Source organism: Arvicola amphibius, chromosome 5, assembly GCF_903992535.2.
Source record: "Arvicola amphibius chromosome 5, mArvAmp1.2, whole genome shotgun sequence".
Classification (NCBI taxonomy): Eukaryota; Metazoa; Chordata; class Mammalia; order Rodentia; family Cricetidae; genus Arvicola; species Arvicola amphibius.
This window is the reverse complement of record NC_052051.1, coordinates 1,038,125-1,062,784: the sequence shown is the minus strand read 5'-3', so window position 1 is coordinate 1,062,784 and position 24,660 is coordinate 1,038,125. Positions and strand designations below refer to the sequence as shown.

General features: G+C 47.6%; 1 protein-coding gene across 1 annotated transcript; it reads right to left on the bottom strand.

Annotated features, from left to right (window-relative positions):
- Nucleotides 1-310: 310 nt before the first annotated feature.
- On the bottom strand, nucleotides 311-17,253 carry Ythdf1 (YTH N6-methyladenosine RNA binding protein 1). Its single transcript, XM_038331508.2, has 5 exons — nucleotides 17,120-17,253; nucleotides 16,770-16,794; nucleotides 15,627-15,706; nucleotides 7,556-9,076; nucleotides 311-1,590 (listed from the first exon to the last, which is right to left on the bottom strand). Exons 1-5 carry the CDS (start codon nucleotides 17,144-17,146, stop codon nucleotides 1,564-1,566), a joined length of 1,680 nt encoding a protein of 559 aa, XP_038187436.1. The 5' UTR covers nucleotides 17,147-17,253; the 3' UTR covers nucleotides 311-1,563.
- Nucleotides 17,254-24,660: the final 7,407 nt, after the last annotated feature.

The following is a 24,660-nucleotide window of genomic DNA, read 5'->3' as shown; positions in this document are numbered from 1 at the left end:
CTGTTGCAGGAGCTCCTTCCTCTCCTTCAGCCAATAGCCGCTGAGATACCAGCCGGCGACTAGGCTCCCTTCCTGAGAGGTACAGCAGTCTGACTAACTTCCCAGCATTCTGTTCTGTCTACTCCACCCACCTAAGGGCCAGCCTATCAAATGAACCAGGCAGTTTCATTAACCAATGAAATCAACTCAAACAGAAGACCCTCCCACATCAATCTGCAAATTCTCAGGTTGGGCAACTGAATTTTCCATAGATCTGCAGCTCTAACAGAAACAAGCACAGGCAGCAGGGAAGACAAGAACACACACAAACTTGCTCAACAGGTGTTTATTAAGGCTTGTATTCTCCTAGAGGACAGGTATCCGATGTTGTCCACGACTCCGTACAGGCAGTAACAGCTCGAGGAAGTGACACGTTCTAAATACAAGTCTAAATAATACAGCTTAAATGGTAACTGAGAGGGTCTTTTGGAGTAAATAGTTTCAGAAGGTATCTGCTCTCTAAGACAGTAAGGATCCTCTACATTGGGCGCGTGCAGATTCAGTATGCGAGGGCGTCGGGCATTGAGCACCACTTTCATGCTAACTCCAACTCCAGGTGGCAGTGAGCTCCTCCACGGCTCCTCATTCCACAAAACATGATAGCAAATTTGTTTTCTAAAGAAATTTTTGTTTTTTGCTTTTTTCACCCATTCAACAGGAAAAAAAAAGAGACACACAGTGAAATTTACAATTGGCAGCAGCATCCATCACACTGCCTGTACTATCAGATCCTACATTTAAAGCTTAGCGTTACTGGTATAAAACTTAAGACAGCATCAGGATTCTCAAGTGAAGAAAGAGGACGACTAAAAATGATCTGCGAACAACTAAGAATGTCGCAATGCTGAACCAGGCTTAAAACACCTTCTAGCTCCTGGCCACACAGCCCCAACCTCATGCAGCAGCAGACGGTGGCAGGGAGAGCTGCAGCACCGCTCTGGGTGGCACTGAATTGCGGACAGCCTCTCCAGACAGCTGCGGGCACACTTGGAAAGTACGTTATCTGTCTAGTAGGGAACTCAAAAGGGTGGTTAGCATTCTGATGGACACCACAGGTAGTAAATGGCAAGCTGCTTCAGTACTGTGAGGAGACGCCAACAGCACATGCTGAATGGGCTCTTGGTTCACTGTAAAGCAGTAGAGGGCAAGAAACATGAAGTGTCCTATAGGGTATTAAATGGCGGGATATAAGAGTAAGAACATAATTTCTGCCAAAATAAAAGTATCTTTGGGATGTATTAGGTGTTTTGTTTTGAAGAATATTTATATTTTGCATTAGGTCAATCTGACTGATAAGCTGACAAACAAAATACTCCTTTATTAGTGAGTTCTACAATATTATAATACATAGAAAAATACAAATGAATGCAGATCCATCTGGCAAAAATGAACTACAAAGATAAAGATGCAACAATCAACCCCGCACGAGGACGACACTGGAGCTGACTCGGAGACAGCACCAAGCATACAGCTTAAAACTCTGTTTTCAAAGTCAACCATTAACCAAAAACAAACGGTTTGTCCTTATTGTTTGTTTCGATTCTGCCTTTCCTGTAAAAAGAAGAGGAGAAGAGGTTAGCTCATGATTTGCGGGTGAAGGCACACAAAGGTAAGGCCTGAGGCCACGTCATGGGCTGCAGCCAAAGATGGGGATGTGTGCTTGTCTGGGAATCCCTGAGGACCTGGTTCTGAACTACCAAGGAGCCCAGTCCCACTGACCAGGGTAGGGGCCACCATCTATGGTCAAGCACCATTGTCCTAACCTTACTCAAGAAGGCCCTCTGCACGGAGGGCATGAGGTTGCATCCAATCCTGTGTCCCATACCCATGAAACGCAAGCTTCCCCTCCCCCAACCTAGCCAGCTCTCCCCCGTGTCAGTCACATTACTAAAGAAACACACTAGAACGATGAAAGCACCAGCATGCCTGGTGCACAAGAACAATTTTCCTCAATTTTCACTCATTTTAACAAACCAGTGACTCAGAAAACACCAAAATCTATCCAATAGGCTAAAAAGTAAGCTCCAAGTTAGGGCTAAGTAGAAGGACAGGAAGACAAGCTAGATCCATCTAGTTAAAGCCCTTTCCAACCGGATCAAGTTTTCTGTGGCCTTCAGCAGTACTGACCAAATCAGGATAGAATTTCTCAACTGGGCTAACCCCTACTTCTACAGACAGCACCCCACCCCCAGCATGCATGACACACCAATCTGAGACTTATATCCAACTCTTTCCTGCTGTTTGCCTGCCTGGTTTCTGATCAGTGGGTCAAGAAGCCATCTGTCTTTTCTAACAATGCAGCATCTAATAAATTCAGACCATGACAGATAGTGGCGCATGCACTACCACCCACATACCAAGCACCACGTTCTGTCCTAATCCGTAGTACCCCCTCTACAGCACTCCCATGTCTGCTTGCCTGTCTTCCTGCCTCCCCACCTCATTCCCATTCTCTTATGTGTCACTGTTAAGATATTGGAGAAAAAGCATAAATACTAATCTAGAGGTTAAAGGTTGGGTCCCTAACATGGTCATCCTAGGTGTGAACTAAGAAAAAACTGCTAGCAAAGCACCTACAGTTTGCTCAGTCTGGATTTTGTTTGAGACAAGGGGTCAAGGTTGGCCCTGAGCTACTCCTGATCCTCCAAGCCACACCTCCTAAGCATTGAAATCACAAGTAGTGTCACCCTACCTAACTACATTCAGTGTATCTGGGCAACACCTGTGCTTTTCTTCAGGGCTACGCTGGACTAAATATATGCCAGACACAGAGATGACTACCTAAGCGAGGTCTCACATCTTTGTGTGGCTCCAATCGCAAGAAAGTGGCAAGGAAGCACCTAGACCAATGAGTGGGTTGATTACTACTAAGAATCCATAAGCCTCTACCCTGAAGTGTAAAGAGGACAATTCCCTTTAAGCAGAAGTCGGCCTCCCGAGTGCAACAGCTACTAGTAAAGCACCTGGAGGAGGGAGACATGTCTGGCTCCTTGAGCCTTCCCAATAGCTACAAAGTCTACCACCTGCTCTTTACAGAAGAACATTTTTGGGGGTGGGTGGAGGGAGAGCACTGCTGAAAGAGGAAGGACAGGTCATCCTAGAGGCCCAGCAAACACGCCTGCATGTATCCCGTAAGTTCTCTACCCTCCCAGTCTCCAAAGTCATAGGCTGCTCTGCTAACTGTATGTGGCACATCCCTGAGGCCTGTCAGACTAGGGTCAGAATAGTTTAGGTATCTCCAGCCAGCAGGCACTGTGCACAGCACTCAACTGTCTCTATTTTAAACACCCTAAGAGGCCAGGCGGTGGTGGCGCACGCCTTTAATCCTAGCACTAGGGAGGCAGAGTCAGGTGGATCTCTGTGAGTTTGAGGCCAGTTTGGTCTCCAAGAGCTAGTTCCAGGACAGGCACCAAAGCTACAGAGAAACCCTGCCTCGAAACAAACAAATAAACAAAAAACCCAAAACTAAAAACCCCAAGAAAGGCCTGTTCATAGATTAAACAAAATAAAACAGGACTGTATAGGGATAGCAAGGTGGCTCAGCAGGCTAGGACATATACTGCCAAGTCTGACAACATGGGTTTTAGCCCCAAAACCTATATGACCAAAGAGTGAACTGACCCCCCCATTCTTTTACACATACCGTCACACAAATAAATATGTAAAATGTAGTAATTAAAAATAAATTTAAATGAAAAAAAAAGATATCTGAGACTCTATCTCAAAAACAAAACAACAACATAAACCAGTGTGCCAGGACAGGCACTAAAGCTACAGAGAAACCTTGTTTTGAAAAAAACAAAAAAAAATACAAAAAACCCCAAACAAACAAACAAACAAAAAACAGTGTGCCCAGCATCCAGTACTTAGGAGACAGAGGCAGGTAGAGATCTCTGGAATTCAAGACTAGCCAGAGCTATATAGTGAGAACCTTTCTGGGGAAGAAAAAGAACAAGTTATTACAACCAAGGCCAGCCTGATCTATAAAGTGAGTTCCAGTATACCAGGGCTACACAGAGAAACCATGTCTCAAAAATACCAAAAAAAAAAAAAAAAAAAAAAAAAAAAAATAGCATATTTTCACATTTATAGCTGGACAGGAAAACTCTGAAAGGGAAGCTGTGAAACTTAGCTGTTTTGCTTTCTAAACACACCAGATGCTACTTTAAAGTGGTGAGGTCTAACTGTTAACAATGAACATAAGACAGGTCTGTCTTCAGGTCAGGAGAACCTTGGCGGGTTGGGGTAGGGTGGGGGTGGGGGGCCTCAAGTATTTCGTAGACACGAAATTTTAGCCCAAAGGAAGTAGCTCTGTACTCTTTATACTACTTCATTCTTTTTTTGAGACAGGGAATTCAGAGATCCATCTACCTCTGCCTCCTGAGTGCTGGGATTACAGGTGTGTGCCACCATGCCCAGTTTCCCACTTCACTCTTAAGATGAAATGGCATTCTGCAGCAGCCCAGACTCCAAGACACCAGGATCCCAACTCCTAGATAAACCAATAGCCCACGGGAGGTGGTGGTGCATGCCTTTAATCCCAGCACTTGGGAGGCAGAGGTAGGTGGATCTCTGTGAGTTCGAGGCCAGCCTAGTCTATAAGAGCTAGTTCCAGAACAGCCTCTAAAGCTACAGAGAAACCCTGTCTCAAAAAAAAAAAAAAAAAAAAAAAAAAAAAACACAACAAACAAATCAATAGCCCAGCCTCCTGGGAGGGGGAAATTGAGTACTGACAGGCAGCTGGCACAGGGCTCAGTGAAGGTATGCATCATCTAAGGACTGCCCCACAACTGGGTGAGAAACCTGAAGTTCCACTAGTGCTCATTTGTCTTCTTCAACACAACTTAACATTCAACTCCATGACAGAAAGCTTTGTGGCTGGGCTGTCACAGTCTGGGTAAGAGTCACCAGTCCTCCCGAGGATGCTCTTCATGATGTCCTCCAGTACAAGGACCACCAGGGATCCTGACCATATGCCTACAGCTTGTAACCCCTGCAGGTCACTCAAAAGGTTTACAAGACCAGAGGGTTAACCAGAGATCTGACAGGCACTGCTGTCTAAGAATCAAGTTCATAATTTAAGCTTTCAGATGGTAGAATTAGGGGCTAACACTGCTTTTACAAAAGGCCTGGGTTTGGTTCCCAGCACCCACCCCAGGAAGTTCACAACCATCTCTAATTCCAGTTCCAGGGGATCTGACATCCTTGCCTCACTTCTGCAAGCATCTGTATACACGTGATGCGTGTAAACCCATGAAGAAGGCATACATACATAAAAACTTAACGATACAAAATTCAGGCATACAGTTAAACAAACAAAGACGGGGCTGGAGAGATGGCTCAGAGGTTAAGAGCACTGACTGCTCTTCCAGAGGTCCTGAGTTCAATTCCCAGCAATCACATGGTGGCTCACAACCATCTATAATGAGATCTGGTGCCCTCTTCTGGCATGCAAGCATACAGGGAAGGAACGTTGTATACATAATAAATAAATAATCTTTTTTTTTTTTTTTTTTTTTTTTTTTTTTTTTTTTTTTTTTTTTTTTTTTTTTTTTTTTTTTTTTTTTTGGTTTTTCGAGACAGGGTTTCTCTGCAGCTTTTTCAGAGCCTGTCCTGGAACTAGCTCTTGTAGACCAGGCTGGCCTCGAACTCACAGAGATCCGCCTGCCTCTGCCTCCCGAGTGCTGGGATTAAAGGCGTGCGCCACCACCGCCCGGCAATAAATAATCTTAAAAAAAAAAAGACATTAGAATTTTTAAGGCACAACCAGATAATGGGCAGAATTTTATTCCTAACCCTATTACCAATCTCTGAGAACTAGTTTTTTTTTTTTTTTTTTTTTAAAAAGAACTGAATGCTTTCTTTTGGATTTTATTTTTATGTGCACTAATGTTGTTTTGCCTGTATGTATGTCTGTATGAGTGTCAGGTACCCTGGAACTGGAGTTACAGTTGTTAGCTGCCATGTGGGTGTTGAGAATTGAACCCAGGTCCTCTTAACGGGTGAGACATCTCTCCAATCTGATTTTATTTATTTTTATGCATGTAAGTATTTTGTTTGAATGTACAGGCTACGAACCACACGAGTACAGTGCCCTAGGAGGCCAGAAGAGGGTGTCAGAATCCGTGAGACGGAGTTAACAGTTGTTAGCTGTCATATGGGTGCTGGGAACTGAGCCCAGGCAGTCTGGAATAGCAGCCTACACTCTTAATTGCTGAACCATCTCTCCAGCCCTACCCAGTGCATTCTGATAAAGTTTCAGCACTTAAAGGAAAATTGAGTATAAACACATGTGCACACAAATAGCTAGCCACCAGATAAAAGGAGGACCTAAGTTTCATTTACTATTGCTATTTTAATACAGACAGATGCTGCATTAACAATACTGTGCTAAGGAAGTGGTCCCAGATGGTCTTATCTATAGATGTCTAGGCATCTTTGGTTTGTACAGGTACACACACACACACACACACACACACACACACACACACACACACACGATGATGCTAGCAAGACACAGTCACTAACGACCCATTTCTAAGAACCTATGTCACTGTTAAAAGAATTCCTGTTGTTTTATACCTAAAAGGTCAACCTACATAATAGTGTCATCCCTTTCCTAATACTTTCTCACTACTTGAGACAAGAGTAACTTAATGGCACCAGCAGCAGCACTACTACCTGGCCTTCTCCACACTTTGTTCAAAGCTTATTTATTCACACCAGCAAGTCATCTAACTCAGAGGACATCACGACTGGAAGCCAATACAACCATCACCAGCCCATGATGACTGGTATTTCATGAAAGAAAGGAGAATCTTAGGACTAATGCTCTTGGGTAATAAAAGCTTCATAAAACACATTGAGACTGTTTCTCTCATTTCTGAAAACCGTTTCTGTTCTGAAGAGCAAATGGCCTCACATCAGTTAGGACCATCTCCAGCCAAATGGACCTAGTCATATAATCATAACCATTAATTATAAAACATCTGGCTCCCAAGCCTGCTCCCTATTCCCACCACCTCCCTCCTCCCCAATTCTTCTTAGTACTTAAATGATGTGAGCTTAAGTTTCCCCAAACTGCAGGTCTTTTGAGTTCCTACAAGGAAAACAGAAAATGACCTATGTGGCAGTGTTCACACAAGAATGCTTGGGGAGGCAGGACATTAAGGTACAGCCAATCCCTACAACATGGGCAGTCTCCTTGGCTTCTCTGGTGCCACATGAACACCAATTTCTAAGAGTGCTTAACTGGACAGGAGCTAGAAAGAACTAAGATCATGATTAAGAAAGTAGCTTCCCTGCATTCTTATGTGTGCACAGTGGTCCAGATTACCAGGTCTCCTAACACTCATCCCAGGGATGTGCTAGCTAAGAGATAACACCTGTACCCTCTCAGACTGCTCTGACAGCTAGCTGGGAACACGTCACTGGCCCGTTATATTCCAGCTTGTTGTGAGGGTACCCGGCATGCAGAAACAGACATCTGTTTAACAGGTGCCTACGGACAACTCACCTTGCGCACCACCTCCTCTTCCTCTTGGCGCTTCTCATAGTGAGAAAAGTCATCAAAGATGGAGGTTGTGTGCTTATAGGAAGCAATAATTTTCAGCACTTGCTTTGCTTTTTCTAAAGGAACCTCCTGTGTATCACGGGAGTTTGTGACAGGTTTGTTGTCGTTATTCTCGAGTCTGATGTGCCGCAGTTGGTTATTGGGCACATCCTTGACAAAAATCCACTTCACGTCAAACTTCCCCTTCCATTTGTCCTGGGACCAGACCCCAGCACTGGTGCCGTAGTCCACAGGGGACTTCATCTCTGCTACCCCACAGAAATGTCCACTCCCATTGACACTGAAGAGCAGGTAAACAGGCCCCTTGCTGCTCATGGAGCGGAAGGCGCCGTCCAGGCGCTTGTTGCCATGTTCAGTACTACACCAGATGGAGTACTTGATGGAGCGGTGGATGTCGTCCTCAGAATAGCTCTTGATGATGAACACCCGCCCACTCTTAAGATTCCAGTCGAACTCTTTAGGGTTATAGCTGTGGGCAGCTTTCAGTTTCTCCAGGACAGGGTGTGATTCTACACTTGGGGCAGAAGTAGGCTGGGCATTTCCAACAGAGTTACTGTCACTGTTGGCCACTCCACTCTGCCCAAATGCTGCATTTCTGTTTCGGGGAGCCACCCAGCGGGGCTGAAGAGGCTGCTGAGGGCTCTGATACTGTGGCTGGACCAAGGGTGGGGGCTGAACAGGGAGAGGCTGAGCTACCTGCTGGGACTGTGGGGCAGCCTGGGGGGATGGTGTCTGCTGGGGGGCTGAAGCCTTTGGAACAGGGCCCTTGTTATCCCAAGTACCAATGTCCATGTTATGTTTTATAGGTGGAGGAGGCAATGCACCCCCCACTATCGGCCCACTCTTTGTTTTCATCTTAGGCTGCGGTTTTGCAGGCTTGCTGGCAATGGCTGCCCATGAAGTTGGTTTTGAAACTGGCATGCTTACATTTGTACCACCATTGCCAGAAAGGACACCAGTCAGTGCCACACTGTTGACAACTGAACCCACCGTCTTAACTGCAGAGGTGGTAACATCCCCAATCTTCAGGCCAACCATGCCCTGCTCCAGACTGTTCATCCCAGGGGCCTTGTTGAGGGTGTCACTGTGAAAACCTGTCTGCCCATCAACAACTGTGCCACCAAGGGAGCTTGGTGGGTAAGTGTAACTGCTCCCATAGGCTGAACTCTGAGTCTGCTGCCCCTGAGAACCACTTGTCCCCCAGGCTGAGAAGGCAGGGTTTTCAGGGAAAAAATTAAACCTGTGCTGGTAAATATTGTTCCCCAGACCCCCAGGCTGTCCAAAAACAGCATCATGCATGAAGTGATGGTCTCCATTACTAAGTTGTCCATAGGTAGTGAGATATGGGATGGGAGGGTCCCCTGCAGTGGACCATGGTGCCTCACTGAGGGAGTAAGGAAATCCAATGGACGGTGGATAGTAGCTGGACAGGTAAGGATCACTCATCGAGGGGTAACTGTTACTCTGCAAAAACAAAACAAGTGATAAGTTAGATTCCTATCATATAGCCCATCATGCCAACCACCTCATACATAGGCAGAGCAGAAACAAGTCTAAAATAGCACGGAATTATTTTTTTCCTAAATGAAAGCTATGGGTACCAATGTCAAAACAAAAGTCAAGATCCAGAGAAATTTGTAACAAATAGAACCCAAGCTGTTGCCTCAAAATACAAAACCTCGCTGGGTGGTGCAGTGCACACCTCTAACTCCAGCACTTGGGAGGCAGAGGCAGGTGGATCTCTGAGTTTGAGGCCAAACTGGCCTAGAGAGTGAGTTCTAGGACAGACAGGGCTATACCCTGTCTCAAAAGAACAAAATACAAACAACAACAACAACAACAAAACCCAAAAACTACAAAGCCTCCTTTATATTTGAACTTAGGTAAAATGACCTGAACTGAGGTGACATGATCCAGCCAAACCATCTTTTTGCCTTCACATTAGAGGAGTCCAACCCAGGCTGCAGCAGTAATGTTTATAAACAAACACTGGCAACAGAACAAAGCATGAGGACAGCTCTAACAGTGCCCTGAGATGGCTCTGATAGCCAATTAGGACCAAGACCTGGGCATTGGTGTTCACTGTCACCCTTTAAAACCCTCTTCTAAACACACTCCTGAGAGCTACCCCAGCTGGGTTTTTCTGAGGGTCTGTCCTTCACATTTCATGGGTTCCTGGGTACACTCATGGGTGCTCAGAGGGGAGCACGGGCTCCTTGGCTGGTTCCAACGCTTTTGCTAATATCAAGTTCCTGGAGTTTAAGAACCCTGCTATGAGTCTCCCAAGCCCAACTCTACCTGCAGAAGGGGCTGACGTCAGGCTACAGGCAGAGTGGAAAGAGGAGGGTGGAAGGCCGCACATCTGGACCTGGGCCCTGCTGCTCCGCTAAGGAGCTGCCTAGGCTACAGGAGTAGACTTGGGAGCTGAGGTTTGGCCAGAATCAGGCCCTACCCACAGGCACCGTAACAGAGGTGCTTTGAGCTCAGTTTCAGTCTTTACTTCAACCCCACCGACAGACCAGTTTCTATCACCTCCACTGTCTCTCAGAGTGAGGCCAACAGTGAGGTAAATGAAGATGCCTTCCTAGAAAGGCTGTCTGTGCTCAGGCCGCACATATTTAGTGAGGTAAGAAAGCGCCATTCAGCACCACACATTTCAGAACTAGTATTTAACATGAAGTAATTGTTTCTCTGTTAATGAAAACTTAGCATCTACAAACATGTCCTCATAAATAGTCTATAAACATAAAAAACCTTGAGTTTATCTTCTCTTGAAAGGATTTCAATGATTCTGGTTCCTCCAATGCAACCTCCTCCCAGCATCCTTCAGAGGAGCCTGAGCAGCAAGGCCAGGAGGAAATCAGTGCGGTCTGGGTAGAAGAAACCTTCCTCTGCGATTCCTTCATGGATACAAAACTGAGGGCACAATCCTTCCACAGGAAGACTGGCCCACCTCAGCAACCACTTTAATGCATGAATTATGGCTGTATATCATTCTAACCCACTGGGCCACAAACCAACAGAAAAACAGCAATAAAGACTCAGAAAAAAACGCTCAGCCACTCTGACTTACGCAACTGAGGATCATATCCATCACATTCAGCAAATCTGAGGATCATACCCATCACATTCAGCAAATCTCCCAAAGCCCACCCGAAGTATTGCCATGCCAAGAACAGACATAGCACACAGGTCACAAACAGCCCACTACGCACTCAACACCATCCAATAGGTGGTCCCCACTATTCTCTAGGCTGTAGTGTCTAAAGGCTACCTGAATACAGTAGATTCAAGCACAATACCTCCCTAAAACCCCACTGCAAATCCTAAAATTGTGCTTCTTTCAGATTTTTACACAAAGATCCTAGGTAACGTTCTTGCAAAAAATCATCACACCTCAAGACAAGGGTGTGATGATTCAACTAAAAATGTACATGTAGAAACACACATGTAGGACAGAAGCAGCAACGCAGCAGAGAAGAGGAGTCAGCAGCCTGGAAGGCACCGCCTTGGGGAGACCTCAGTGCTTCCTTGAGTTCTCAAATGGAGAAGACAGTATAAGCAATGCTACAATTAAACCCTAAGGAAAAGGTAAAATCACAGATAAAAAGGCCATTGTGTACTAAGGTCTCCTGAAAAGTACTACAGGCATCCAGGAGGTTGCCCAAACACCTATCCACACTCTTTCTGCCTCTGAACCAGCAGCCTCACTTCTCCTAATTCTCTCCAGCCTAAAATGCCACAGGCACTGTGAAATTGTATATTAGCCCAATCCCAGTCTTGACCTCAACCCTACTGAGACCAGTTTCTATTACCTCCACCATATTTCCTTTCAATTTCTGAAAGTGAAGCATCAGGCTACTTTGTTAAGCTATCTCAACCAGGTTGTTTCACGCAGAGGAAACCTGTGAGCCAGGCTGAAGCCCAGTCCATGATACACATCTTTCCTGGGAAGCAAGTGGTTCCCATCAGTCTGTAGTAAATGCTCTGGTCTAGACATACAGCGACTTAATTCAAACACACCCTGGAAATACATTACGGCTGCTGGTAAAGCCCTTCCTCTCCCTCTGTGTGACCAGGCACAAGCTTGGGTTTACATTCACTTGTAAATGCCCCAGGCAAGACAGTCTTCTGGCTTAGGTCTAAGCTACCAGTAAGAAGTGGTTTATCAAAGACACAGCTGAATAAAACTTAAATCACACAAGCAAACTCAAAAGTCACTCTTCATACAAAAACACCTCTGAGCGAGAACACTTTGGTCCCCACAGCTCCTACCAGACTACTGGGTAGCACCATATCTAAGATTTCTAATCAAAGCCTGGGTACAAGAGGACCACACAAGGGAAGCACACACATCCCCCAACGCCAGAGCTCACTGACAGATGAAAATACAACTTGGAACTCTTTGGTCTCTTCCTCCTGATAACTGGAAAATTAGATAAATAAAATAGAGACTCCAAAGAATTAAAGAGGATTTAAATGACCATGGCTGTTATCCTTAGGTTATTTAGAAACAGTTAAATATAATAAAGCCACAAATCTGTTCAAGAATTAAGAACTTTAAAAAAAAAATCAAACCAAGCTGATTACCTTAAGTGACAGGGATGGGAATGGACACACACACACCCCGACAATTCTGAATGATCAACACTTCCTCTAGCCTTTTTTCACGAAGGAAAGAATTCTGAGACCATTTGAAAAACAAGGTGACTGGGTGTCAAAGGGACTGACACCGGCAGGAGATTTCCCAGCCCCACAGGTCATCTCTGGAGCACGCCGAGACACGTGCACCTCACTGGATCAAATCAACTACGTGAAGGAAAAGCACTGAGGAAGGCTGAAAAGTGACCAAGGGACTAGGACTCCTGGGAACTGCTGTCAATCAGCACAGCCACATTTACTTCAGGAGATAACCATAGACAGAAGAAATGTTCGAGAAAAATCTGAACACTACATACTGGCTCAGCTAGCACTTCTTGGTCTTTCTTCAAGGCTGGTCCTTCTGAGACTGTAACGCCAGTCCCTTATCTGGCTGATCAATATGAAAAGACAAGAGTTTCTGACAAGGAATTTCTTTATCTGTTTAAACAATTCACTAAGGGACAAGTAAAGATCCGCGGTACCCTTTCACTACCCCTCTGGGACGCTGCACTGGGAGCAAATCCCTCCTCACTGGGTACCGCCACGGGACCTTTTAGGAATTTTATGTACACATAACCACAAGACTCCAAGCCAGATACAGGCTTGATAGCCAGGCACATATGTGCTAATCCTGAGCCTACCAGAACTGCCTAGACATGGCAGTAACACAAGTATCAAGTTTCTCCCAGATCTTCACAAACAGAGGCTGCATACGCCCTAACAAGGCACAGCATTATTTAACTTAACGCTGGACTGCAGGTGAAAAAAAACACACAAAGCCTGATCAAAAAAAAAAAAAAAAAAAAAAAACAAAAACAAACAAACCTTGGATGACTAGGTAGGCTCAATTTTCAAGATAAGCCAAGAGTTCCCAGGCCAGCAGTTCCTCACAAATGAGTGAGTATAGAGGTATGAACTTCAATCCGGCCACAGGAGACAGCACAAGCGACAGTGTCCGTCAATCATTCTGAACTATCTTTGGGCACTGAGATGGACTACAGAAAAGCAAGGAGGCAGATGGTCACTTGGCCCCATATAGAGAAACAAGCAAAGCAAAGACAAAAGCACCTGAAGAATGAAGGCCCCAGCTTCTCAAACAGGTAAACGGCTGTCACGCTGGTACTCAGCTGCTTCTTCTAAAAACACCTGAAAGCTTCCTGTGTTACTACCTTCTACCTAACAAAGTTGGGCATTTCTAGAAAATCTGCCATCAGGAGCACACATTTACTCTTAAGTAAAATGTGCCGTAAGTACTCTGCTAAAAGTGCACATCTGAACACAGAGACACGAAAGGGAATGCCACCTTGAAGAACGTTCCTCCTTTCCATGGCTTCCACAAGAGAAGACTGCAGTGGCATGCAATTGACAACGGAACTGGGGGTGGGTGGGATTAAATAAATCCTCTCAAATGTTCCATGTGCCCCTACTTTATAAAAACACATTTCAAATGTAGTAAAGCAACCCTAGTTCCTTGTTTTGGTTAATATTTAGTATATACTCATTACTAAGAAAACCAGGAAATATAGTATTCAAAAGAATAGCTTTGTTTAACTTCTTGTCCTTGCCATGGCCAACAGCCCACGACTAAAGCCAAGTCAGTTCTGCAACTCCATACTGTCCAGACATTCAGGGGCAACCATGCAGCCCTACAGTTAAGGTTCCTTCAGACTCTTAGGCTTCTGATGGGAAGCTTCTGTGGTGGGAAGGAAGCTGGATACAAGCTGCAAAGTGTCTAACATGATCTAGAAGGAGAAAAGTAAAAAAGAAAAACAAAACACAAAGACAAAACAAAAACAGTCAGGTAACCCGTTTTCCTTCCAGCACAAGGACCAGGCAAAACCTTGCTTTACTTACTCTAAAAATGCAGCATGCATTTAAAAGTAGCAGTCACTTTGGTTAAACCTAAATTTCAAATTGCCTATGTCTCTTTGCTTGTTTTGAGACAGGTCTCACTACATAGTCCTGTCTGTCCTTGAACTCACAGAGATCCAAGTGCCTCCATCTTTGAGTACTGGGATTAGTGGTATGAACCACCATACTCAGCTTGCCTATGGCTTTTAACCAGAGCGATTCTGTTGCCAGAAGACTTCTTGCAGACAAGTTTTGTAGGAAGCTAATCAGGAAATGTAGTGGGTGTGGGGGGGGGGGGCACGCCTGTATGTAACTAGTGATCCTACTGTGCAGGGAACAGTAAAAACAATACTTTGGCATAAAACGCCCAGTAGATTAGAGGAAAGAGAGGACATGAAGGTGGGAGGGGCACACTGGGGAAGTGTGAGGCTGCTATGATCCATACATACTGTATGAAATTTTCAAAGAATAAATTTAAAAAATGTTTTAATTGTCTGGGGCTAGAGAGATGGCTCGGAGGTTGAGACGTGCTGCTCTTACAGAGGACCACAGTTCAGCTGCCAGCACCCGCGTAGGCTGTTCACAACCACCCACACCTACGCTCTAGACTCCAAGGTTACCTGTGCACATGCACACACCTACGCCTGAGCCCACACCCACACTTAAAATACAGACATCGTGGCTGGGGAGATGACTCAGTTTAAAACGACTGCTACCCAAGCTCTAGGACTAGAGTTTGAGCCCCCCAAATCCACATAAATGCCAAGTGAGTTTGGGGCTTACTTGTAAAGTCAGGAGATTCCCAAAGCAACCGAGACTTAGCCACATTGGCAAGTTCTGGGTTTAAGAGACCCTGCATCAGTGAATAAGGTGGAAAGGTGACAGGAGATGATCCCGACATCAGCATCAGGCCTGTACATGCATTCAATCCCCCACCCACCCCAACCTCAGCAGACACACACCTGTACCTGTACACATATACATGTGTTTCAAGGTGCCAAGGGTTAAGAATACTGAATCGCCTGCTGGACCACACAGGCACTCTCTGTGCTTTATACGCCCTCTCTAACGCCAACCTCCCAACAGTCCTAAGAGCTGTTCTATTTTTTATATACAAAAGGAAACTAAGGTTCAGGGAAGGTGAGTCACCTGATGCAAAGTAAGGGCCTGCTGCACTGTCCAGGGCTTAGCTGCTCTCCTAGATCCTAACTCTAACCCTCCAGAGACAAAATGAACCACCACTCCTTTACACCATAAAAGCGCTCCAGCCCCAGTGCACAAATGCTGAGCGTCAATCAGAAGTCTGTCTGTACCCATCCTCAGTGGGCGCTGCTCTGCATCACTCAGGCCCCAGGCCTAGCGGGAAGACCTGATCAAATCAACTCTTCAAGACTGGTCACGTTTACTACTCTCTAGCCTGCCTCTTTCCTGCTTAGGATAAGAAATTAGAAATATGATAGTCAAGATGCTACAAACAAAATTACCTTAAAAAAACAAAAAATCACTAATAAAATAAACTCACCGGATTGGACTGTCCAGAAAGGTAGGGCTCAAAGTCATTGTCATGAACTGTATCCTTCTGATGCAAAGAACCATTTTGTACTACAACAAAAAAGTAGCAAAATATTATCTTTAGCATGGGAATTACTTTTAAGCATGGGAACCTTAGCAAAGTCCATTTTCATCAAATTTCAGTAGAGACCATCTTATGTTAAAATGGGCACACTCTCTAGAGCTGATGTTTACATGCCTAGTAAGACTGGCAGTGTACAGCTTTCTACAAATTACATTTTTATAAAGATATAATCATAATTTGGTCATTTTTTTCTTTTTGCAAGTAAAATAAATGGCAAGAAACTTACAGCCAGACTTTCGAGGGTCTTGTGATACCCTGCCCCCACCCCAGAGATGGGAACTGACCCCCAGCTGATGAAATCTACAGGGCCTCAGAAATTCTCTGCCAGGCTCTAAGAGCCCCGTTGGGCATGGAGAGCTGGAATGGGCCGTAACCCAAGCTCACTACCATCTGATTCTCCACTCACTTTCTGCTGTTACAGTGCACAGCCAGGAAAGGAAAGGAAAGGAATGGTAAATAGAGTGCTGGGCCTTTTCCAACCTAAAAACACGATGAACCATATTTGGTTACACCCAAGTAACAACAACATGCACTGGTTAAAGAGTCTTCCAAGTAAACGTCTAGGGTCACTTTCCAAGACTGAGTTTTGGCAGTTTATTACGGGTCAGACTATCACAGATGACGACAAACTTGCAGTGACAGTAACGTAGGGTGGAGGGCCGAGCCTCCGAGGCCTGCAGGCTAGCTGACTCTCCCTAAGAGCCACCCACTACCTAGCAACAGAGGACCATCATTCGGCCCCCTTAGACTCTGCGAAGAGGTCATTTCGCCATTTCCTTCCCCACCAGGTAACTGTTCTTGCAGAGTGAAGAGGGAAAGGCTGAACTATTCCGGGTACGCCTTCATTTTCTAGTTACCCCCCACCCGCCCCCCATCTGTCAAATATCCCGGAAATGGAAAGTTTCATCTCCTCCGAGCTGACGGAGGAAACTAACTTTCGGATTCCAGGCAAGGTAGACTTTCTCTCGTCCACACGGACCGATGCTGCCCCGTCCTCCTCCAAAGTCGACTTCCCGGAACTCTGCTCACCTTTATTATCTTGTCCTTTTGTTCTCTGCGTCGCCGCAGGTCAGGATGTGCGGGTGGACACCACCCAGCCCGGGAAAGGAAACACAAAAGTTACTATCCGGAGAATGCTCCGCGGAGGGCGACACAACCCCGGCCCGGCCTCCGGAGCGGACCCCGCCTTCGGACCCCGTAACTCCGGCCCGGCCTGGTATCCAGGTCCTCGGCCCGGAGACCCGAGCCCTGACCCGGCCTCCCGGATTCCCGGCCCGGACCCTGCACCCCCAGCCCAGCCTCCAGTTCCCCGGCGCGGCCCAGACCGCAACCTCGGCCCACGGCCCGGCCTCGTGACCGTGGTCTCGAGACGCCCCTACCTGGGGGTCCACGCTGGTGGCCGACATGCTTCATGAACAGCGCGGCGCGGGACCGGGGCGCCGCCGGCTCGGGCCTCCCGCGAGGCCGGGCCTGTCACGCCGCGCGCGGTCCCGGGCCCCGCCGCCAATCCCGCGGGCGCAGCCGGACGCGGCGGCAGCTGTGGGCACGCGGGCCGGAACAGCGGGCGGTAGCGGGGAGGTAGCGGACAGGCTGAGGGGTAGCCAACTCCAATGGCGGCCGCGGCGGCGGGGACGAGGCTGCGCGACGTCAGCGCGCGGGGCAGGCCGGGAGCGCCGTCGGGTCGCCACCATTGCGCCTGCGCGTCGTCTCTCCTCGCCCTGAATTTCGCGCTTGGGACTCAGTCTCGCGCTGGAGGGGCGGGGCCGGACGGGGCGGGGCGGGGCGAGTCGGAGGAGGAGGAGGAGGAGGAGGAGGAGGAGGAGGAGGAGGTGGGTGTCTGTGGCTGAGCTACACCTGTCCCGCGGGCGCAAGAATTTTGCCGCTGTTGCGCAGGCCTCCTCGGTTGCCCTGGAACAAGCTGGCCTTGAGAAGGGAGTACCAGAGTGTGACCAGTTTAATCGTCTTAGATTCTAAACCCGATTCCATCACCCAGGAGTAAAAGACAAGAGGCCTGAAGACTAGACAGCCTCCTTTGGGCTCCAAATTCGTGGGGAAAGCCCCGTTCATTTTTCACCCACCAAAGAGTCTCCAACAAAGAACTCACTCACCCCACCAGACATTTACTTTCAAGCAGGCTCCTTGCTCAGTGAACTTGTTAACACACACACACACACACACACACACACACACACACACAGAGAGAGAGAGAGAGAGAGAGAGAGAGAGAGAGAGAGAGAGAGAGAGAGAGAGAGAGAACTGAGGCAATGGCTCAGTGGTTAAGACTACTTGTTGTTCTTACAGAGGATCCGGGATTGTTCCCAACAGCCACATTGAGGTTCACAATTGCCTGTAACCCCAGTCCCAGGGGTTCCAAAACTCTCTTCTGACATCGGATGTGCCATGGTGCACGCGGTGCACAGACAGACAGGCACACACACATATAAAATAAAGCTTTCAAATATAATTTTTAAAAGATATATATTAACTTTTATTTTCCGTGTTTTGACTGCTTGTATGTAAATGCACCACATGTGTACCTGGTGCTCAGGGAGGTACCAGAAGAGGGTGCCAGATGCCCTGGAACTGGAGTTACAGATGGTTCTGACCCCCAAATGTGTGCTGAGTCGAATCCTCTGAAAGAGCAGCAAGTGCTCAAGCCCTGAGCCATCTCTCTAGCCCCTTTAAAATATTTTTAAATTTAATGTTTATGAGAGTGTTTTGCTTGCATGTATGTATATATGTGTGTGCGTGTATGTACGTATACATACACTATGTGTGTGCCTGTGCGGGTCAGAAAAGCCGTCTGATTATCTGGAACTAGAGTAACAGGCATTTGTGAGCTATCATGTGAGTCTTGGGAATCAAACACTGGTCCTCTGCAAGAACATTGCTAGGCACCAGCACCCAAATGCACCTCCCCATCCTTCCAGGAAGTGTTTGGTCCCTGGCTTTGCTGTAGTAAATGTTTGAGCCTCTGTTACATGTCATCACTAGAAGGATACAAGAGGAAAAATGACTGGGTTGAAGGGCACATCTGTTAGCCATTTTGTAGATGTTAAATGTCCCCCAAGGAGGATGTGTTGAGTCTCCAGCTAGGAGAGCTGAAGGATGGGGCCCAGAGGGTATAAGCCCTGTATTCAAATGACACCTGCCTGGAACAAGCCTTTGCTGTGGGTTTAGCTCACTCGAGAATTGGCTCTAGCTGGGCCAGCAGTGAAGACACCTGTCCAGGTAGATAGCCCACAGGTGCTCAAATGCAGCCCCCCACCACTTCTCTATGAATGTCCTCTTGGGAATGAACAACCCTCCTGTAGCAGACCTCCCTCTGAACACCCTGTCCTTCCATACTTTCCGGGGTGTCTAGTTCATCTTCCAGGAAAACCAGCTTGTGATCTTAGGACTCCTTCTGTCCTCGCCCCTCAGCGGCAACTTTGAGAGGCTCCTGTGAATCACAGCTCCTCTCTCTAAATGTCCATCAGTCACTTATCCAAAAGCACTCATTGACCACCTATTTTATGCCTGGGATATACAGAGTACTGGAGTACCAGTGGTCCCTGCCCTTGTAGCTCCCTGTGGAGGGATGCTTTCACAGTCCAGCTCAGCCTCCCTCTACACTGACTGACCACCAGTTCACAGGCATGGGATCAGAAAATGAGCCCGGTGCTTCAACCCAGACACAAAAAGGATGGCTTAACCAAGTCACCACAAATCAGACCTGTGATTTGGCAGGCAGCCAGGACAGGGAAGAATGAGAGGAAAGAATGTCCTTGGATTGGGCTCTAGGATGTCCCTTAACGAGAATCCAGGTGATAGCCAGGCTCACCCCTTTAATCCCAGAATTTGGGAGGCAGAGGCAAGTGGATCTCTGTGAGTTCGAAGCCAGTCTGGTCGACAGAGCGAGTTCCAGGACAGGTTCCAAAGCTACAAAGAAAAAAAATAGCAAAACAAAACTAGAATCTTGCATCCATGACTGAGTGCAGGTGCTTGGGCCAGCATGTGGCAGATACATCATGCAACCCACCTCTCAAAAGCCAAGCAGCTCTGTGGTCTTGAACCAGAAAGCAAACCTCCAAGAAATCAGAGCAAATGCCAGGGCACAGCCAGCCAATCTGAACCTCAACTTATTCATGAACCTTAGGTCCTGTCCAACCCTTGTTTCCCCCCCACACACATGGCACCCAAGGACCAGCAGACTAACTTGGACCAGAAACTTAGCATCCACTTAGGGTCATGGCCTATTGACTGTCTCTGTGTTTCCAGGAATTGCAGTTAGCTTCTGCTACCACAGTTGTGCTTGTCTGTCTCCCAGGTCAGTACCAGATGGCTTAGGATGCAGACATCTCCAGGATAACAGCTTCAAGGCTGAGGAAGAACAAGCAGGGTATTGATACTCTAGGATCATGTAAGCCTCAGGTCTTGACCTTAAGTCATGAAATAACACAGGCTTCTGTGAGAGGCATCTTCATTCAACTCATGTGACAATCAAGTCTGGCTCTCATCCAAGGCAACATGAAAACCAGGAACTCTGGTTCAAAAAGCAAGAAAGGTTTTCTCTTGACCCTCACCACCTCCCTCTGGACCTGCCATAGTGACTGTTTGTTTATTTGATTTTTTGTTTGCTTATTTTTCAACCAACTTGGTATTTAATGTCACGCTTCCTCAGGTAGAATGGTGCTGATCTTCAGTCACCCAAGCCCCACCCTGCAACATCCATACATGGACCTCTAGTATACTGTGCCCACATCCAGGCTCCCGTTGGGACAATGCTGCTTTAAAAACTGATTCTAGGGGAGATGGAGGCTGGGCTGAGCTGAGTCCCCAAGTCCTGCCACTATCTGGACAGTCTCAGCAGGCGGCACTTATAAAACAATTTCAAAGACTGTCCAGAAAGTGGCCACAGCAGTATTCTAGGTAAGAATTGTTTGTTACAAGAGGTGCCTGGGAACCACAAGGATTCCAAGGCCCTGCTGGAGATGCACAGAGCTGGCATCACAGGAGACAAGTAATGACTGTGCCAAGTGGGGCTGGCGAGGATCAACATCAGCAGCAGGAACAGAGTGAGCAGGGCTCACCCTGGAGGAGGGGCTTGGGGCCCAGTTGGGACAAGGAATATGTGAAGATGCTTGTGCAGCTGGTGAGCACTGCTGAAGCTGTTAACCTGGACTGAGGGCCTGGCCAGACGTGCAACCAACGCCCGGCCCCAAGGAATAAGAGCAACCTGGCCAGACGATGGGAAGACTGTAGGAGACTCTCCTTCATGTCTCCTCCATGCCCCCCATGATGACCAGCAACCCTTCAGTCTGGTAACTGCATGTTGATATCAATTCAGTCCTTCTCAGCCCTAAGCTTGTGCCTTTGGGGAAACGTGGTGCATTTTTCCCTCACTTTGCTGAGTCCTGAGCAAAGGGGCCGTTCAAGGCCATCATTACTGAGACCTGTTGTCGTCCCTGAGAGGGAGACATATGCAAATGATGGCACTGTCTGGGCATATGGATCAAGCTAAACCTGAGGCCGTCCACACATTGATCTTGTGAGCTATTGCCCTTCACTTTCTCTGAAGCTTTGCATTTAGGTCGCAATGATGACAGTGTGTGATAGCAATCCTAACCCAACCAGGGTTCCACCCCCATTCCTCCAGCACCGTGTCCACACTCCTTCATATTCTTACAGTTCCCAGACACTGACTACACGTGCTTCCTGTCCCTACAGCCTCCCTCCTCCAAAGTTCCTCAGCTATCTTCCAGACATTTGGACCCTTGTTCTTGTTGTCACCTTAGAATCAGGCGACGCTGGGGACTCATCCCTCTCACAGCATTTCTGAAGAGTTTGGTCCACCTATGTATGTAGGTGGCTAGTTCCACACCTCTCGAGGACCCATGTTGTCATTCCCTTCATGTCCAGTAGGGTGTGCTCTGAATCAGGCGTTATGACCTCAGGCTCCCCCATCTTCCCGATCCGGGAGATTGATGTTCATCCCGTGGGCAGTGGGTGAATACCGCCACCTTCTGGGCTGCTCCATCCCACAGCATAGCCACTGACCTTGTGCGGCGACTGAGTACTTGGAATTTAAGGACTGTATTTTCCCATTTTATTTCTTTTTAGGAAGACTCAAATGGCCACACTTAACTAGGGTTCAGGCCATGTCCCTGGGAGAAGTAGCAGACTCACAGATGAGCCTTACACTCAATTCCATTGAGCCTGCTTATCTACAACCCGCCCGCCCCCCAGCAACTCTGATAAAAATGAATTGGAGGAAGTAATGTCTAGCTTGTCTCTTGCAGGCTATAGTTCCCCCTTCCTTCCCTGCAGCCCTTCCTGAGGCCCGGGAGCTCCCTGATCTGCCCTTCTTGAAGTCAAACCCAACTTTACCCTGGATTCCTCTTTGGCTGGGGGCCCAGAAGTACACAGTCTGGAAGGTTGACCTGTGGGACATTTGGGACCCCTGGACTTTGGGAACAGAAGACTGCCGCCATCTCCGCTGGCCCATGATACCTACGTGTTCTTTGGATGGACACCTCAGGGTCTCTGGGCTCTGAAAAATATAGAGTGTCCGGGGGAGTGACCTTTACAAGTCCAATGTCAACAGCAGGATACTCGACACTGACATTCATGCTTCAGCTTGTTTGGGATCTGCTCTGTAGAGCTCAGAGAAGGACAGAGGAGCTATAGAACTATGCAGAAAGAATCCTCTTGGTCTACAGAGGGGGCTAGTGGCATTGGCCTTCCTCTGTCTTCCTTCTCTTTCTCTCATCCCTTCCCCCACCACATCCAGGAACCCTGAGGCCTCCCCCTAGGCTTTGATCACACAGAGGATGGCACAGACAGGCCCCACACTCTCACACTGGGTCTTAGTGACCCAGAGTCACATCATTGCTATGCCATAAGCTTCAGGGCCACGTCAACTACAGTCTGTCATCACCTAGGTGCTCCCTGCATTAACAAGGGGCTCAGCCTGCAGTGTGAGCTCATCAGGTAAGGCACTGTAGAGACTAGTGCTGTTTCTATGAGGTCCCAGCATGAATGCATCTGGCTCAGACGCCCGGGTGCTTTGTTTCCAGCTCCTTCAGCACACATCCATGCTGTTGCTTGCCTCTTTCATGGGCCTCATGCGTTGCTGAGAGCCCTAAGATCCCCATTCTGTGGTCCCAGGTAGAGGATGTTCCTGTCTGCCAGGGGGACTCTCAAACAGGAAAGAGGGGCTGGCTCAGCTGCTTTCATCAGGGACAACAGGAATGCTTGCGATCCTGACTGGGAGAGACTGTCCTTTGTCACAGATCCCCAGGCCCAGCCAGCAGATCCCCAGGGACCCAGACCTGGACCTGCACAGAGAAAGAGCTTGGTGACACTGCCCATTCTCCTTTATCAGCCCCTTTGGCCTCAATCCCTGGGAACCCAGTACAGCAAGCCTGGAACGGCAGAGCTCCGGGTTCAAATGCCAAAGCTGTGATTCTGCCCTTTTGCTTGCAAGTAGAGAGAAGGGTAGAAGTTGTGAGGGCCTTGGGGTGCCCTAGAAGGTTCTATGGCCACAGATGAAAGCTATAGGCAGTACATGGGCCTAGCATGGAATGAGACAGGGTCCTAAATCCTGCAGCGTCGTATGTGGGTACATCCGCTGAGCTGGTGATGACAGACTCTCCAGGGACTCCAGCCCTGTGGATCTTGATCTGGTATGGAAGGGAGTAGTCTGCCATTTCCTACACTGATCTCCCAAACCTCCCAGGGAACTTGCTTCAGTTTTCACATCTCTGAAACAGTGACAGCCTGGTTTCTTTCTCAAAGGGCCATGGGGATTCTGTGAAGCTTGTTTCTCCCAGGGCATTCTAAAGTCATATAATATGGGAAAAGCTGCCCATGGGCTCTGCATGCCACCGGAGCTCTGCTGTAGCAAGTGAGCAGGCTGAGATCATAGACAGGGTTGGCACCCAGATCTTTCCAAGTCAGGTGCCTCCTTGGGATCCTGCTGGCAGACCAGGCCCTATGAAGTGGAATCCAGGATGGTGTCCTCCTACACCTGAGAAGGTAGGCCTCCTGCCCAATCTGTTCTGCTCTCTCCATTCCTTACAATAATTGTAATTTTTTATATATTTTTGAAACAGGGTCTTGCTCTAGCTCAGGCTGAAATAGAACTTGCTGTGTAGCCCAGGTTGGCCTTAAATCACAACGATCTTCCTGCCTTAGCCCATGAGCGCTAGGATTGCATGCATGAGCCACCATGCCCACGTCACAGTGTCTCACAAGCCCCAACCCCTCACCACCTCTCTCAATATCTACCCCTGATTGAGGGACTGTTGGCAGTTGACAGCTTCTGGGAGAGGGAGACGGTTCTCTTTAGGGCTAGTGACCCCTGGTAGGTTGACCATGTTCCAGTGGATGTTGCCACACCCACAGATATATGGACAGCACAGACTGGACATTTAAAAAAAATAAAAATAGGAGTTGAAGTGGGAGTGGAGAGATGGGGATGGATCTGGGAGGAGGTAGGGGAAGAAATAGGGGTGAGTATGACCAAAACAGACTTCAACCTGTCTGAAGTTATCCTTCCTTCCTTTCTCCCTTCCTTCCTTTCTTCCTTCCTTCCTTCCTTCCTTCCTTCCTTCTTTCCTTCCTTCCTTCCTTCCTTCCTTCCTTCCTTCCTTCCCTCCTCCCTCCTTCTCTTTTTTCCTCCCTCCCTCCCCTCTCTCCCTACTTTCCTTCCTTTCTTTCCTTTTCTTCCTCTCCCACTTTTTAAAAACAGGGTTTCTCTGTGAAGCAACAGGATTTCTCTGTGTATCCCTGGCAGTCCTGGAACTCACTCTGTAGATGAGGCTAGCTTCAAACTTAGAGCTCTGTATACCTCTGCCTCCTGAATGCTGGGATATAAACATTCACCATGTTAAAAGCTTCACTGGCAGTGAAGAGCTACTTGCAGGTGAAGGGTTTG

Bases quoted from the DNA above. Each gene is read 5' to 3' on its own strand.
- Ythdf1 (XM_038331508.2), bottom strand. From the start codon at position 17,146: ATGTCGGCCACCAGCGTGGACCCCCAG. The intron at 15,707-16,769 runs GTGAGCAGAGTT...TTTTTGTTGTAG, and splicing joins AAAAGGACAAGATAATAAAG to TACAAAATGGTTCTTTGCAT. The intron at 1,591-7,555 runs GTGAGTTGTCCG...TTCTTTTTACAG, and splicing joins AAGAGGAGGTGGTGCGCAAG to GAAAGGCAGAATCGAAACAA.